Source organism: Motacilla alba, chromosome 2, assembly GCF_015832195.1.
Source record: "Motacilla alba alba isolate MOTALB_02 chromosome 2, Motacilla_alba_V1.0_pri, whole genome shotgun sequence".
Classification (NCBI taxonomy): Eukaryota; Metazoa; Chordata; class Aves; order Passeriformes; family Motacillidae; genus Motacilla; species Motacilla alba.
The window spans coordinates 128,450,559-128,468,005 of NC_052017.1; the positions used below are offsets into that span (position 1 = coordinate 128,450,559).

General features: G+C 37.1%; 1 protein-coding gene across 2 annotated transcripts in view; it reads left to right on the forward strand.

The window, feature by feature from the left end:
- DPY19L4 (dpy-19 like 4) overlaps positions 1-17,321 on the forward strand; it is a 34,373-nt gene extending 17,052 nt beyond the window's left edge. For both annotated transcript variants that reach the window (XM_038127916.1, XM_038127915.1), the window contains exons 12-19: positions 218-376; positions 2,035-2,154; positions 3,212-3,332; positions 4,761-4,817; positions 7,155-7,237; positions 8,947-9,079; positions 9,510-9,668; positions 11,986-17,321. In XM_038127916.1, coding sequence (XP_037983844.1) covers positions 218-376; positions 2,035-2,154; positions 3,212-3,332; positions 4,761-4,817; positions 7,155-7,237; positions 8,947-9,079; positions 9,510-9,668; positions 11,986-12,150 — 997 coding nt within the window. In that variant the 3' untranslated portion in view covers positions 12,151-17,321. The remainder of the gene's footprint in view (positions 1-217; positions 377-2,034; positions 2,155-3,211; positions 3,333-4,760; positions 4,818-7,154; positions 7,238-8,946; positions 9,080-9,509; positions 9,669-11,985) is intronic.
- Positions 17,322-17,447: the final 126 nt, after the last annotated feature.

Consider the following 17,447-nt stretch of genomic DNA (forward strand, 5'->3'; position numbering starts at 1 on the left):
AGATACTTTTTGAGAAGATAGACTTTTGACAGTTACTTTAAAGAGTATTTGCAAAGCAGTTTCAAATTATAAAAAGATAATGTCAAAGATGAATTTCAAGTAGTTTCCCATGACATGAATAGGTTAAACTGCAATTGCTTTGTGCTGGGTTGTTGGGTTTTTTCCTAATCTTTGGGGTATTGTTATTGTTTTTAATGGAATGTTTTTGCCTTACTAGGAATTTTACAATGAATTGGCTCCTTTGTCAAGAATCTCTTCAGGCACCGTCCCAAGACTTTTTTTTGCGACTAACGCAGTCATCACTGTTGCCTTTTTATATTTTAGTATTAATTATCTGCTTTTTTTCTGTAACTCAGGTCATTTTTAGGAGAATTTGGTAAGTAACTTGTTTATGTAAAAAATAAGTTAAAAATAAGAGGCTTCGGGATGCCTTAGGGAATAGTCATCATGTTTGTTGCTCCAAAGTTTGTTTTACCATTGAGCTTATCAGGGTGTGAGCGCCAGTGGGAAGGCCCACAAGAGCCTCTTAAAGAAAAGTCCTTTAGTAAGGAGGTTCTTGAGCATCCCTCCTGTCAGGACAGGGAGTTGTCATTGGTTTGTTTTCCTGCAGGTGCAATTCCTGCTGAGCTCTGGCTAATGTTTGCTGATGTGTTTGTCTCTTCCCACTGACAGAGAAAGATGTTATATCTGTAATTCTCCTTCCAACAGCAAAATTATCTAATTGTTGCTAGAATTTGTTTTCCTGTTTTGGATTTGGGATTATGGTTTTTTTTCAAGTTTACATGTTGAAGAAGATGAGATGGGTGGAGCTGAGAGGGCTTTGGATTTCTAATGCTTCACTGTTGGTTTTTAAAAACATTTGTTTACTGTGATAAAGTCCACTAGCCTTTGCTGCTTGGAACAGAACTGAAAACTGACTCAATTAGTTTTCGTTTCACAGTGATTCACAGTTCCCTTGAGAGAAGGGGTAGTGGAACTGTCTTTGTAAAAAAACTAAGAATACCAACCCTGTAGATCCTAGCATAACTTGTCTTGGAAACTCAGTGGTTAGGAAATTATCTCTTCCTGGTAAAAGTTGAATGGTGTAACTTCTCAGATACTAAAACGAATTTCTCACTTGTCTGCAGCAAAAATCAATAGGTTTATTTCAAGGATGAAGGCTTCTAACACATAAAGGTTATGCTGCTGTAAATGAAAATGTTTGTCAGGTTGGATGTGTGATAGGATATTCAGAACAATGGAGCAAACTTCTTATTGTTTGCTAGTGGTTGAAATAACTATTTATTACTTTGTTATGAACAGTGACTACATTATGTCCAACACCTTTTTAAAGAAAATCTTAAAATAAACCTTTTCCTCTCTCTTCTTTTTAAATTTTTTTAATCAGTTAATAATCTCAAAATATTTCTTCTAATTTTCATAAGGAAGCTTATTATAAAAATGTAAACAGAAATCACATAATGGTAGAAGGAAGTGTTATTTATTCTGTTCCTTGCTATCTTGTTAGTAGAAGACCTTTCACTGCAAGATTTTGGCTATGATTTTTATTTGTTATATATAATTAGAATTTATAATAATGTGACTAAAAGCTACTTGTGTTGTCTTTGTTGTACAAACATTCCATATACAATTATCATCCTACAGATTCCATTATTTTTTACCATGCTAATGATATGAAGGAACTTAAAATGCGTGTTCAGCATGATTTGTCTAAATGTTTGTAGAATGTACAAGCTCTTAAATTAGACTGTCTCTTGGTGCTGGATTACCTTAAAGTAAGATTTGTGATCATAAGAGTGGTCCCGTTGTATCAATGGACAGCCATTGCTCCAGAGAGGTTGCAGTCTAAATCAAGGGACAGTGGGTACTGATAGGTCATAGATCAAGTACAAAAAGCTAGTAAACAGTGCAACAATATCATATGCTATGAAATGGAATGATCTCGGTGCACTGCTGACTTAAAAGTATTTTTATTGGCACCTTTTCCTGGGATAATGTCTGAATTAAGTGATGTCTCATTTTCTCCAACTGCAGTGGTGAACCACTGAAAGAGACAGTTAAACTTGAGGATGGTCGAATTGGAGAGAGGCCAGAAATAGTTTATCATGTAATTCACACAATTTTGCTTGGTTGTCTAGCGATGTGTTTGGAAGGGTAAGTCTGATTTTGATGTATCTCTTTTGAAATCAACAGAGTTCCTTACTGGACGTGATGCACTGTTTATCCCTTTGAAATCACCCTTTTTCAGAAATAATTTTGTCATATAGTGATACCACTTAGGGGTAGTCAAAGACAATTTTGATTATAAATTGGATATGCTATATGTACACTTGTGCTTGGTCTCTTTAGCATGTTTTCCAAACTTTAATGCACCCAAGATCCAAGACATCAATTGAATCACATTTTAATCACTTTCTTATGGTATTTTAGTGTAGAACTGTGCTGTAATTATTTTTAGCAAGAACTTGTGTAATGTTCTGATGAACAGAATAGTGCTGCAATATTGGGACATGGAAGATTTCTTATCCGTCTTCTCGTGTGTAGGCTACCACAAAGTGTACCTTTGCTTGACATGTTGAAGCAGTAGGAGAACTAATTTCAAAAGTATTGTGTTAGCTAGAGAAGCTGATGTTTGGAAGACGTCGTTATTCTAATCTTGTTTCTCAGCTTAATCAGCTTGTAGATGTTAGGCTTGTGTTTTTATTAGCCTCCTCATCCTAAAATCTAAATATTCACAAATATTGCTTAAAGTGAGCAGAATGTTGTGTTGTCCTGTAGTTTTTCTAAGTTAACTAGTCTATGCTTAAGAGTTAATTAAATATTTTTCTTTCCTTTCTTCAGAAAGTCCCTTAAAGTACATTGTCTGTACAGCTTTGCCAAATAGCTGCTTTTTATCCCTTTTTGGCTGGAAAACCAGCCAAGTGACTCTGCCATTCTCTTTGTTTTTCTTTCATCCTCCCCTGAACTCTATGAAGGATTTTGTCATCTTTTACCTTGGATCTTGCTCCTCCATCTCACAGCAGATAATCAGGTGCCAGCTCTTCTGCTAGAGATTTCCTTGGTTTACCCTCCAGTACCATCAAAGTTAACCTCAGATTGTTTGAACATCCAGACTGTGTCTGACATAAGAAAAAAATCTGAATGTTTTTATCATAGTTTGAGTACAGAGGCATACACAGGGTCCCAACTAAGTTATTGCAGTGTTTTTCAGAATGAAATATCTATGGACACCTTATGTTTGTATGCTTGCTGCATTTGGTGTGTGTTCTCCTGAACTTTGGATGACGCTTTTCAAGTGGCTTCGACTGAAAGCTGTGCACCCAATACTGCTGGTGAGTTGCTGTTGCCAAAGTCTTGGAAAATACAGCTAGCAAGTATATAGCTTTGCAAACAAGAGGTACCTAAGACCCATGAAAGAACCCATGAAAACAACAGATTGTTCTGTGAGCAGTGGATTGCATATGGTCTGCTTTTTCTGTCTTTTCTTCTTCGAATCATTTGTTCTCTGTTACCTGGTGGTAAAGTTGCATTCACACTACAACCTTTCCTCATAAAAAGCAGAGCTGTCTTCATCTCCCTTTCACTCTTATCAATTTCTTTTAACAAATATTTGAGACCTCTGTCTCTCTGTCATATCTAGTTGGGATTGGTCAAGAAGGTCATGCACTTTTTAGGAGGAATGCAGGAGAAAAAGTACTGGTGCACAGGGAAGGCATAAGCTTTGTTTCACTGAGAAATGGGTCTTAAAATGGTGTAGTAAGGTGAATTTAACTGCTGAGAGTAAAACTGCTTCATAAGAAATGGTAAGTTGAATTACTTTGTATAAGATTTGTTCATGTATGGCCATTGTAGAGAAGTGTTGTGACTAAAGATAAGCTTGTGTTACAGAGCAAACAACTCCCCTGCTTCCAACCCTAGCTTTATTCTCAATATGACAAGAGTTGCTTTGTGTGATTTTTAGCAGCTTTGTGCATTGGTTTTATTAATAAAATAGGGATAGGATATTGCTTACCCTAAATTCAAGAGGCTTATAGGAATAAATATATTATGCTTAGATGTTCATTATGTCTCCCATGAAAATACCATACACTGCTATATCAGAAACATTGACTGTGTTCTTTCAGTCAAGGAGTAACAATATGTTCAGCTACATGGTAAGCACATTCTTTTATGTACTTCATGTTTTCTGTGATGTAGATCTGCTTTTTTACTATTAACACAGTAGATGTGTTAGTAGCTTAATATCAAAGGAATGCCTTGTGTGCATTCCTTACCAAATGTTTTCTGTACCATAGAAGGTATTTTCTCCTTCTTGCAAAGCAAAAATTGTATCAGCTGGAATGATGGTATGGTGAGAGATGGGTTTCTTAGTCTTGCATATCAATAATGCTATTCTGAACGAGATTAGAGGTTTGAAAAGCTTGATTTTTTTCCTTTCTCCTAGCATTTGAATGTGAAGTATTTACCGTCTTCTGTTCCCTACATCATGTGCACATGGAATCATTGTTACTTTAGTAGTAATTAACTGTCCCTAAAATTGGTGGTAAAGTTTTTGTGAGTCAAATGAAGCCTTTCATGTTAAATTAGGCAAATTCTTGTTTGAGGAAAGTTTTTTTGCCAGGTAGAAAACCACAAAGATTCACCTACTGTCACTCTAAGGTTTCAGGCATAAATATTGCTCACTGTATGAGCAGAATCAACAGACACCTCAGAGCTGGAGAATGGTGCATAATCCATTTTCTCTAACATATACTTTCTAGGCTCTTATTCTGAGTATGGCAGTTCCCACTATAATTGGATTCAGCTTGTGGAAGGAGGTAAGAAAAGTACCTTTGTGGAGTTTTCTTTGTATGTAGGCACAGTATGAGTCAAAATGATGAGCAAATATAACGAAATGTACTCAGTGAAGTTAAATATATGTAATGAAATTGAAGCTGTCATTCATTGAAAATATGTTTAGTTTTTAAAAAAAGCCTTTACTTTTTTCGGTATAAGATATTTGACAATTTAATTTTTTAACAGTCGCTTATTGTAATTACATTTAAATGAAGTCTTTATTATATTCAGCTGTTAAGCTTTGGATGCATAAACTGACTCAACAAAGGAAATAATGCCAAATGAAAACTCAGGATATTGAAAACTATGTTGCCTCAATGTTAGTTTTAGTGAAAAGGAGTAAAGTTAGAATGAAGTGAAATTACAGGAGGCCATTTGCAAATAAACTGTTTGAAAAGCTCCCATCAAATTATAATGGAGTTAAATTCTTTGTGCAGACCATTGTGTCGAGGTCTGTACCTACTACAATACAGGGAGGAAAAGACACAGATGTTTCCATGTTTACAATGAATACTTAGTTCTTTATTGCAAGTCAGACTGGGGGTAGAGTATTTGGAAATTATTTTTTAAGTTCCTGTGAGTGCAAAAAATATGTGAAACGTCTCATGAAGTGTAATCCTCTGCTGTACTGGCACAGCTTTAAAATAGTTTGGCTAGTCTGAGAATTCAAATATAGAAGCCATTCTTGCTCAACAGTATTTTAACAGATTTTGTAACATCTATCTTAGACTACAACTGAATTTTCTATTGTAGCCTGACTTTTTACATGTTTTTGATGGAGCAATATATACTGTCTGTAAAAAAAGCTGGAGTTGCTCAAAAGAGTTATGAAATCTATTACAATAGAGGAAACTAGTTTAGTTACTCAAGTAATTCCTTTTCAGATTGTTTTAATGAAAGCAGTGTGGGGTTTTGGACTCTAGAGGGCTTCATCCATTGCTGATCCAGCTTCTACTTTTAAGCAGTGGTGAACAGTTTGCTCTCCAGGTTCATAACTCATCCCTGAGGTTGGGAATGTTGATTAGAAGTAACAGAGCAGCAAAAATGCCTTGAGACTCCTAATCTGTTACCGTGGCTATAAAAGGCTGACTGCATAGCTCAGTTTCTTTTTGCTTGGCTACCTTCTGACTGTGTCTGGCATAGTCCCTCCTCTAACTAGGTTTTTCCAGGTGCTGTGATGGATGAGTGAAGCAGGTTCTCCTTGGGGTGGCAGTAGCAGTTCCTCTTTCCATCCCTCTGTTCTGGGAGTAGTTCCAGTGTATGTGTAACAGCAGTGCTGTTTGTCCCTGTCACAAGCCTATGGCAGCTTTTCTTATGCTGTTTCTAGACTGCTGTCACTTGACAGCTGAGTTGCCCAGGTAGTGGGGGTGGAAAGTCCTCAGTTAAAAGCAGGCTCCCACTTCTAACTGTCTGTCTACTGTGGCTGTCCCAAATTAAGTTGTCTCTTTAATCTGGCAGAACCTATAAACGTCATTCTTTTCCAAAAGAGCTGATATCCAGTAACTTAGCATTTACAACAGCATGTACATGTACCTGTTTCAGCCTCTCAAGGCTGGCCAGTTTCCAGTCATGGCTTTTTCAGATAAATGCACCAAATGGCTCAAGGACTTAAAAAATTTCCTTCTTAGTAAAGAAGGACCTCAAACATGACAGGGTAGGGAAACCATGATGCAGGGTTGCAAGCTGGCATGCTTTGAAGAAGGTGACATTCTATCTCACAGAATCCCTCCTTTTCCCAAAATGGCTTTCAAAAGCATGACCTGAGATACCTCACTTCACACAATGTAATGTGCTCTTCTTCACTGCATTGATTGAAGTCAGAAGCAAGTCTGGGCACATAACCAGGGCTCTTCTAGGAAATTTCTTCTCTCCTGTCTTACCTTTCCATCAAGTCACAACAGTCCAATCCCTCCTGCTCAAGCAGGTTTACCATGAGAGATTTATCATCTTCTTGGTTCAGTGCCCTTATTTGTAGACATTTGTATATCACCACCTGAACTATGGTTTTGATGCATTTAAGGCCGCTTGATGTTGATGAATGTTGTTGCTGCTACTTATTTATTTATCTTTAATTAAAAGTATCCTAATGAAATAGAGAGAGATGAGAACTTCTGTTTAACATAGTTATTTTGGAGAGGGTCTCCTGCTGTCAGGTAAGTAAATGTAAGCTGAGTTTTGCAAAATATTCAAGCAAAAATACCAGTCAGGGGGCAAAACTGTTGAAACCCATTTCTGTTGTGTCACTTAAGGCCTTAATGTAATGAGATGCTCTGTAGATAATTTTTTAAACTGTAAGTAACCAAAAACATTTCCATCAGTTTTTCCCTAGAATAATGACAGAGCTTACGGAACTGCAAGAATTCTATGATCCTGATACAGTAGAACTTATGACATGGATAAAGTAAGCATGAAGTCCAACATTTGTATTTTACTGCTTTTTGCAAGGGTATTTTTATCTCAGCAGTTTGTGGAGCTACCTCTGTCAAGCTGGGTTTTCCCTTGGTATTCAATGATGCATGGAGGAAGCAGTTTTATATTTTGAGTTTGGTATTGTTCCCATAAAAGAAACAGGAGTTTATCATGGATTACAAGAGAAGATCCTGGAACACACGAGCAAGTCGTGTTTAATGTCATTGCAGACGTAGTTTCCAAATAGAAGTGGAGATTTTAGCAGCATCTTAGATCTTGCTAACATTTCATTAGATTACAGGATTTGTGTTGATTGTAATGCCAGCAGTGGACAAAACCCCTGAAATGTTATGTGCTTGAGCCAATAAAATTAAATGCCTGAATGTGAGGATTTAGGGACTTTGGTCAGGATACATGTGTTATTCACCCTTCCCCTTTGACCACAGCGCATATGGAGCTATGTTATACAGCTCATACTGAGCATATACACAGCTAATACCACATCAAGTTATTTTCACAGATTTGTTTTTCTTACCACCAAAGGTTTCAGAATGGCATTTTGCCTCATTCAATTTAACTTCAAACTATGTCATTAGGAACTGTGCTTTTCTGAAAATTAGATCCCTTGTGTTCAGATAACTTAGCTTTAACTATTTTTTTAGAATATTGCTTTCTGTATTTATGTAGTCTTTAATGTCAACCTGTCCATCTTCACAAAAGGCAGGCCTGGTAATTAGTGTTCCAGTTATTACTTCTTGTAGTAGTGTATGTTGTTTGTCACTGCTGTAGCTCTTCAAGGCAGCAAGTGGAATAATGCCAAGTACCTAATGGCTTTTATGTTAGTCTGCATATACTTCAAGTACATAATTAATCATGGTGAATTTCATTGAGTTTCACTCAGCTACAAGCAATTTGACTACCCTTATCTTCAGCAGCTGTTCTTATTTTTAAAGAAAATAAAGGGGGTTTTTTTTCTTATGGATATACTTAGCTATCCACATTGAAATTTTAATTCAATGTCATTATTACAGTATATTTTCTCAAAGTGTTCTCTCTTAAAATACAAATTTAATTTGAATTTTCTCTACAAAAGTTGCCAAAGTCTGTAATAAAGTGACAATGACTGTTTTCTTTCACTAATACAGAAATACAAATAGTCAAAAAATTATCCCAAACCCAGAAACATGATTACTATAGACATTATTCTGTACGCTGACATTATTTTCTCATAGATGATGAAATACTTGATCAGAGCTTACATATGAAATACATAATAGAGATCAAGTTATGACAATCCCAAATCATTCCCTTACAAGTTAACGTCATGTTGTTTCTCCTACTTACCCTCCTTCCCCAGCTTGTTTTGTCACAAGTTGGCAGCCATTCAGAAAAGCAGAACTTGGATCCATTCCAGGACCACTCTGAATGGTGCTGGGTGGATTGCAAGGAGGGGAGAACAACCATCAGCCCTTGCCCCAGCAGGGACCCCTCCTTTCAAACTCTGTATTGCTGCAGTCTGGACTTTCCCTGGCAAGGACAGTACTGCCACAGCAACACCATCACCAATTGTCATGAGAGCCCCAACGATACCTTCACCTACTCCAGTCCATTCTGCAGCACCCTAACAGATCCCACAGTTTATAAAGTTGTTCTGATCAGTGCATGCAGTACTCAGAGTGTGTGTTGGTGTTGCTTTTGCAGACGCCAGGCTCCTGTGGCTGCTGTGTTTGCAGGCAGCCCACAGCTCATGGGTGTGATTAAGCTCTGTACGGGATGGATGGTGTCAAGTCTGCCTTTGTATAATGATGATGATCTTCTGAAAAGAAATGAGAATGTGAGTATCCAGTTCCCTAAATGTGGCATCTCACAGGAACTGTCTTCCTCTTCACCCAAATGTAATGCAAAAAAATCAATTGTATTAGAAGGGGGGAGGACATAGGAGTCTGGTGAACATGGAAGGGATTATCAAGTATATTATCAGTGCTTCACTCTGCACAGAAACAAATATCAAAATATTATTTCTGAAGACTTTTCAGGCCACTTGGAGTATGTAAGATGAGAACTTGCCATCATCAGAGACAAATACTTCCCATTCAGCTGGCCATTGCCTCACTGTTTTGGAGATTTCAAAGCCAAACTTCATAGCTTGATGTGTATATATAGTTTGTCATTGCAGATAGGTCATTGTTGGGGGGTGTGTGTGTCCCAGTGTTTATGGTATCACTGATTTTTGCATTGCATGATCATGTTTTCTTAATTTATAGATTTATCAGATCTATTCAAAGAGGTCAGCAGAAGATATTTATAAGATACTCACATCTTACAAAGCCAACTTTCTGGTTATTGAAGATTCAATTTGCAATGAAGTGGGACCTGTAAGAGGATGTAGAGTTAAAGATCTGTTGGATATTGCTAATGGTCATGTAAGTATCGGTGAGAAAAAATAAATGTTTGAATGCATAAATAATTACATTGAAAATAAGTCTTACAATGCTGGTCTTATTTTTCTTATTGTAATTGACATGTAGACAAAGACTCAGGTTTTAAAAGTGATCGGTTAAGTTTTGGATTGTCTGTTTCTTAAACTTGTAATCTTACCTAATACTATTAACTGCCCTAATTCCTCCTAACACATGAGTATCTAGCTGTGCTGCTTTTCTGACAATCATTAAATACCATTTTACTATATATAAATGTTCAAGATTGACACCTGAACAGGTTATTACAAAAGCAGTGGAGTCCTGCCACAGAAGGCATTCTTTACTAGCTTTGAAGATGAAATTCTAAAATGGATAAACTCAGTTCTTCTAAAACTCTGGCTGGGATGAGGACCAGCCTGCCATTTAGTTCAGTACAGACTGTTTGGTTCTGATGAGGGTGCAAGTCTCTTCAGTTCAGCCTTGCAGATAGGTTAGCACACCAACAGATAGTTTGAACCAAACCACATCTGCTAGAAAGATTGGTTGAATGAACTGCGCCATGAATGCTGCTTCAGTCATTGACCTGTTCTGTCTCTTTGGATGTTGGTAGTGCTGCTCTTGCTGCTTAAACAGGGAGTAAGATGGAGTTTGTAAGGTGATCTCACTGCCACTTGTTCATTGGCTTCCTGGAAATCCAGCAAAAATGCTGGTTTTATAAAGGCAGGGGGTGGCCTTAAACTTGCTTAGAGTTTCATTGCTTTTTCTCAGATGAACAAGAAAGAGGGAGTCTCCAGTTACCTCTAAGCAATATAGGAGTGGGATGTTAATAGGGAATTACTCCATATTTCCCCAGGAATCTACAGATGGTGTCAGTTTCACTTCTAGGTTTCCTAACTACTTTATCTATGAAGGATATTGTCCCCATTTTTCTATTAACTTCCTTACCATTGCTGAAATCTGTTATTTCTTTCCTAGTCTTGCTGCTAAAATCATGTATGCTGTGATTATTCCAGGATATATCCAATATACTGTACCATAACTAAGTGTGCGTGTCTGAATAACCTCCATGATTGTTAGTCTGCACATTACCTCTCAGTTTCTTCTCAGATCTGTGTTTGCATGAGTAAGTTCCTGTTTCCTCTTCACACTTAGGATCTCCACTGGAGCAATTAACCACAGTCTCAGGATTCCATGCCCTCATACCCCTGCATCTCTCATCTACGTGCTTCCTGCATGCTTCTCTCTCGCACATAAGCCTGATAATCCTTCTTGTGTTTTTTGTTGTGGTTTTTGTTGTTGTGGTTGCTTTGGGTATATTTGGGTCTTTTTCAGAAAACTGACATCATTTGTTCTGTAAAGTTAATAAAGTGTATTGTCTCAGGAAGCTTTAAACAAATCTCTCAGTTTGCTTGCTAACAAAATTTGTTTAAGTCGTATTGGAAGATTATCAAGATACTCCAAAGTACTGGAAGCTAGTGAATACCTATTTGGAGACTGCAATACAGCATTTACTTACTCCCAAAGTAGGTGAGGCAGTGGACAGACAGTGTGTTGACAGGCCTGTGGATGTGTTTTGAATTGCTGTGTTTAAGAAGATAAGTACTACTTCATAGCTTGTCATACATCCTGTAGTCCTAGTCCAATACCTTGTTTCTGACCCTGGCTGAGAGCATAGGTTTACTGATAGGGAAAGACAAATGTTTTCCAGCAGTTTGTTGCTGAAGGACTGTAGCTCAGGGCAATTATCTTTGTGTTTGGAAGCCGCTGGTGGATTTTTCTTCATGAGTTTGTTCTACCACGTTTTTTTAAAACCATGTAAATTTGTGGCATCAGAAGGAATAATGAAGGGATTTCTCCAGGGATATCAGACAGTAGATGCTAGAACGCAGTTTGCTTCCAAGTCACTTGGTTGGAATTTGTAGGGAGATGTGTGTGTGTCTTTGGTCTTTATTAGGTATGTCAAACTTACTTGGCCTGGGAAAGGTAATTGAGATTTTGGTTTCCTTCATACTGGTATGCCCTGTGCAGGTCAGGTTTGAACTATTGTGCAAACAGGGCATGTGCATAATTTCCACTGCTGTTGTTCTTTATAATATGAACCAAGTACACTGACAAAGGGGTTAATTCACAAAGTCTTTTTTAGGTGGTTCAACAAATTACAGGGGAATATGTTTTCAGTTTATTGGAACTATACAATGTGGAAATTAAATGTCTATCATAAATGAAATTTACAGAATACAAAAGTTAATTAAATGTAAAGAATTACACTCTGTAACCACTTATCTTCAGTACTGTAATTAGGTCTTTTTCTTTCTGACAGGTGGTTTGCGAGGAAGGTGACAACTATGCCTACTCAAAATATGGACGATTTTGTCATGAAATCAAAATGAACTATTCTCCATATGTGAATTATTTCACTCGAGTATACTGGAATAGATCCTACTTTGTATATAGAATCAACACTGTGATATCCTTCCAGTCCTGAAAAAGCATGCAAGCTTCTTTCTGAGGATTGATTGTGAATGAATTTCAGTTGGAAAAGTTCCTTTTGAGCAAGGAAGTCTATTTTTGCAGATGGATGTGCACACATGCAGTGTACTGACAACTTTACCAAACTGAAATTCTTTGATCCACAGATCAGCTGACACATATACCATCCTTGAAGGAAACGGGAACATTTATCAGTTTTACAGTCTCTACAATGTGCTACAGTCTTCCATGTTTTTACATTTTTCTTCCCATTAGAAATCATCCTAATCTTCATGTAAATGAGATTTCAAACTTTAGTGTTAGAGAGTTGATATGCGTAGACTTCAGTAAATACAGAAAAATTATTTAAAGAGCTTGTTTAAGTCATATAGCTTTTAATTTTTAGCAAGAAAGCAATCACTATCCCAAGTCTTTTCAAGTGTTTGGATTTTTAGTTTGGGGTTTCTTTTTGTTTTGTTTTAATTCTTCCTGTCTTTCATGGTAAACATTTCTGTGTTTCTCAAACACACATTTATACATTTATACATCTTATGTGTAGCTATATAGTTTTTATAAATCAGATAAGGAAGATTTTACTTAAACAACACTTCCATGGATTAAGGCACTGATCTCTTTATTGTTGTCTCTGTTGTATACAGAGGCGTGTTGGTGGAAATGCTAGGAATTAGACCTAGCAGTGGGAGCCCACAAGCTCAGATCTTCAGTTTGGAAAGAACTTGTCTTCAGCATTTCTCCACACTTAGGTGTTTATGTGTGTATGCATAAGTGTGTCTTTCTTAGCAGCCACCAGAATGGGCCAGTATACCACAGTATGCCACACTTGTTTTGAGGCAAGTGTAGCAGGACAACCAGGTTTGCTACTGAGACTTCTGCACTTCAGTTTCACCCCCCGTGTATGTGCAGGTGTGTGTGTGTGTGTGTGTGTATGGATGGGTGATACTCATTTCACTCAACTTATTATGCAATAGCTATATTAAGATAGTGCCATAACTGTCATTTAAAACACTATAATCACCACCATTAATAAATAATGGTACAGGTGTTCATAGCTATTTTTATATCAATTATGCAAATACACAGATCTTTGAAAATTTGGCAAAGTACTCTGCAGTTTTGCTTCCCTCTAAAATTTGTTATATGCCCCTCTTTGCCTCTACAACTCCTTTTCTTAACAAATGATCTGTCCATCCTGTTTGTTGATGGCTGATAGACTTTCAGGAAAATGAATGGTGTTTTAATTACAATTCTGGGCCTAAACCTAGTGTTGAGAATGGAAACTCCAATAAATGGTAACAGTAGCTTTGCTTAATGTAGATGTAACTGGACAAAAAGCCAGGACTAAGTTTTGGAAGAAGTTGCTCACCCCTTAGGAGTTACCTGCAGTTACAAATTAATGTAACACCTGCCCCAGAGACCAGTCTATCAGGCATGTGGGAATGATTCTTTGGAGCCCATGTGCCTTTAATGAAGGATCTGGCAAAATAGGATGAACCCTCAGCTGAAAAATCTGCAAACCATTCTGCAAGTGGAAGCTGCAAAACAATCCTTACTGCAAATTGGAGATTTTAACTCTGAAATTATTAGAAACTGCAGCATGTTGTTGTATGTGCATGATTTTTCTCTGCTCTATGCAGATACACTTGCTTATTTTACACTAACACATAGTGCTGAGATTTTTTAAAACTTGTTATCACTTTTGGAGTGATTTAAAAGAAAAAAGCTTTATTGTTGCAAGAGCCAACATGTCTGTAATCTGTTTTTTACTTTCAGTTATATTTTTAGGCCTATGAGTCTTGACAAAATGTTCAATTATGCATTTTATTTGAAAAAATAGATAAATCCATCGAATATATGGGATGTTGTCACTGAGAGAAACGCCTATCCATACAACTGAGTTACAAGTTATAAGTACATATCCTTTCTGGGCATACAGGCATCATGTTGGGGATAGTGTGTACCTGTGTGTCTGCTGGAGTGCAGGCTGCATGTATTTGCTTGTGCACAAGTGCATGTTTTACTGCACTGGGCTGCTTCAGACTGCTCAATTACCGTATACCAACAGAAGCTTGTGTATTAACTTCAGCTGTGGCAGGCCTGCAGGAATCCCCTCTGTATGGGTGGATACAGATGTAATATTTGGAAGTAAGTTTACAGTTCCTTTCCAATTGAGGTTTGTTTGAATCACTATCAAGGAGTTACATGTCTGTGTGTTGGTCATGTAATCTCTTGAAGTTGGTAATTCATGAATATCGCTTCATATCAGCAATAAGGCATTCCAGGTGCAAACTTCAGGGTTACAACTGTACTTGGGTAGATGAAGTTGGAGAACTTCTGGCTTCATGCCTTAGACTGCCATGCTGAGATGTAACATTCAACTGTCCTTGGCTGCCTGTTGTGTTTCACTGCAGCGTTGTGTGTGTTACCATGTAGAACATAGTTTGAACACATACATGTAGAGCACACATATTAAGAAAACCACAAATAAGGCCACCCACACATCTCAACAAAACTGTCTGGTAGCATGTTGGCCTTTATACATGTTTAAATGAATGAGTTGAACTTTATTTGAACTGTGACATAGTTACTGTTATAATTTTAAGATGTATTCTTGATACTTCAATTGATTCTGCTTTAGGAGAATCATTTAAGATTTTTACCTTGCTTTTTATATTAGAGAAAATTATATTGCAGCACCATTGGCACAGCAGCCTTAAGTAACAGAATGAGCCTTTTATTTGGGAGAACATTGTGGTTGTTCCTGTAAAAAGGCATAATTAAAACGAGTGACTGAAAGAATCATATCTTACAAAGAAAGTGAATTAATTTCTTATCCAGCCATGGACTAGCAAAAATACTGTCTAATCTCCAGCTTCTGTGAAAAATAATAAGTTCCAGTGGTATCCCTCAGTGGGACAACAATAGGGCGTAATTACACCAGACTTGTGCAGACAACCCTGGCTTGGTTTCCAACCAGATCACAGGTTTAACTCCCTGAAAGGGTTGTGGGAACGTTTTACAAATTTTGATCTGCTTTGCTGTAGATGTTGCAATTCAGTTGAAACATGTGCCTTGCAATCTTTTATTAAACAAACAAAAACCTCAATTTATGTTTCTTTTTGTGAAGATTTTTTTTTTTAATTCCTGTCCCTCTGATTTCTAGAGTTTCTGTTGTGTCTTAATATGCCAGCCTCCGAGGATGCCCAAGTGGTGCAGCTGGGATGTGTTCCAGCCATCTAACAGCTGTTCACTGGGAAGAATGAGAATTTGAGTAGCAATTTGTGTGACTATTCTGCTGGCTTATTTCCTCCTTCACATTTCCACTTTCTGATATACTTGATCTTAGTAAATGCAAAAAAAAATACCTTGAAAAAATAAATTAGTATAGTATTTTCAGGCACCCACCTATTATCCTTAGACATATGAATCAAAGTTTGACCAACCCACAGCTAAACCAACATACACAGTTTTGTCTTAATCTTAAAAAAATGCTCTTTCACTTCCCGAATTACCCCATACTTGAACTCAGATTTGACAGGAGATGCTTGAGACTAAGGAAAGGTATTTCTGAGCATAAACTTCTATCCATATTGTTTAAAAAACCATTGATTTCATGTCTTCCAAAGTAAATGGAAATACAGTTTAATACAACACAATCTTAAATGCATTTTCTGTGGGGGTGGAGAATAAGGAGAAGAAACACAAATGTGGAAGAAAGAGGGCTAAAAGATTTCACAGGCGTTGAAAATTCTTCCAACTATTTGCTCTGGTGGGATTACTATGTACTGAAAGGTAGAGGCTAGGGACCAAGTCTTGTTCTTACCACCTTATTTTCACTAAGTCATCTTCAAGTGTCCAGACCTTGTGACCTTCCATCAACTTTTCCATGCAATTCACATCAAAAGGAGCTGCAAGATGAGGTTGTAGGGATTCTAAGGTACCCTTGAAATACTTCTTAAAACTTCATATAACCTGTCCTTCAACCAAAACTCCTACAGGAGAAGGTGTAGGCTGTGCTTGTGAATGCCTGGGTGTGTGCACACATGGTGTGTTTGCATTTATAGGTGTCTGTTTTACTGTTGTGTTTTGGAGATGGGATGAGGAACTTTTATCACTAATGGTGATTGAATCTGTAAGTGTGGTAAATATTGATAGGCAGGTGGACTCTGGAGTACTGTGGTATTGCAGATGAAAGAGAAGCAGAACTTTATTCCAACACAAGCAATATTTCATGTGAAATAATACCTCAACATAAAACTGCATAATCATGCTTTAATACTCTTTTTAAAACCTAACTTTGGAGGGGAAAAAAGTGGGAATTCTAAGACATGCCTTGTGTTATCTTAATCTTTTCTACTTCATCAATACAGCTGAAAACAAACACCATTATGTTGCTGCACACTATGCCAAATGCAGAGCTAGTGAAGCCTAAAGGTCTTCTGAATTGTTTTGTACCTCAACAATGTGTTTAAATGTAATTAATCTGGCAATGGTTTTGGTTTCAGCACAGTTAAATGTATGTATTTCTGCCTTTCAAGTGATGTTTAAGGTTACCTGTTTATTGGTGGGACAGAAGATTTAATGCCTTTCAAAGATTCAAACTTGTTTACTTCAGTAATGCAGTGGAATTATTGGTGGTGCTTTACTTGTTAACAGTGATGTGCAGCAGTAACATATGTGGCATATGGACTTATCTATGTGCAGCTATTTAATAACAAGTCTAAGGAATACAATTCCTTTTATCCTGTTTGTTGTCTTGGACAGCTTTTTATCAAAATAATGTATACATAGTAAATATTTTTCTCTTGTAACAATTTTTTTTCTGTAGAAAAAAAAATTAATAAAAGCCAAGTCCAGAAAGTATGGATTGTTTGGAACACAAACCATTTTATCCTTTGAGAAGTCAAGGGAAGACTGTGCAGCATGGCTCAAAAGTCTGTCTTGACAGGCAGCATAAACAGTCTTGCAGCTCTTGAGGACAAGCAGCCTGCTCGGACTGGATCCATATGTTGTGCTGACTGTGGCTGCCTGTTGAGACATACTTGTGTGAGGATGAACAGCAAAATGTGAGCTGCTTCATATGGAATTATTGAACTCTGTGACTTTCTCCCTAAAGATCTTCCTACAGCAAGCACATCACCTGGAAATAAAGTGCTATGCAACATCAAATGCTTACTGATTTCATTTTTTTTAATCTACCAATGAATTATCTGCCTTGAATTTTTACAGATCATTATTACATATTTTGGAGCCCTCTTGTTTTATACAATAGTATTAGTAGGAATCTTTGAATAA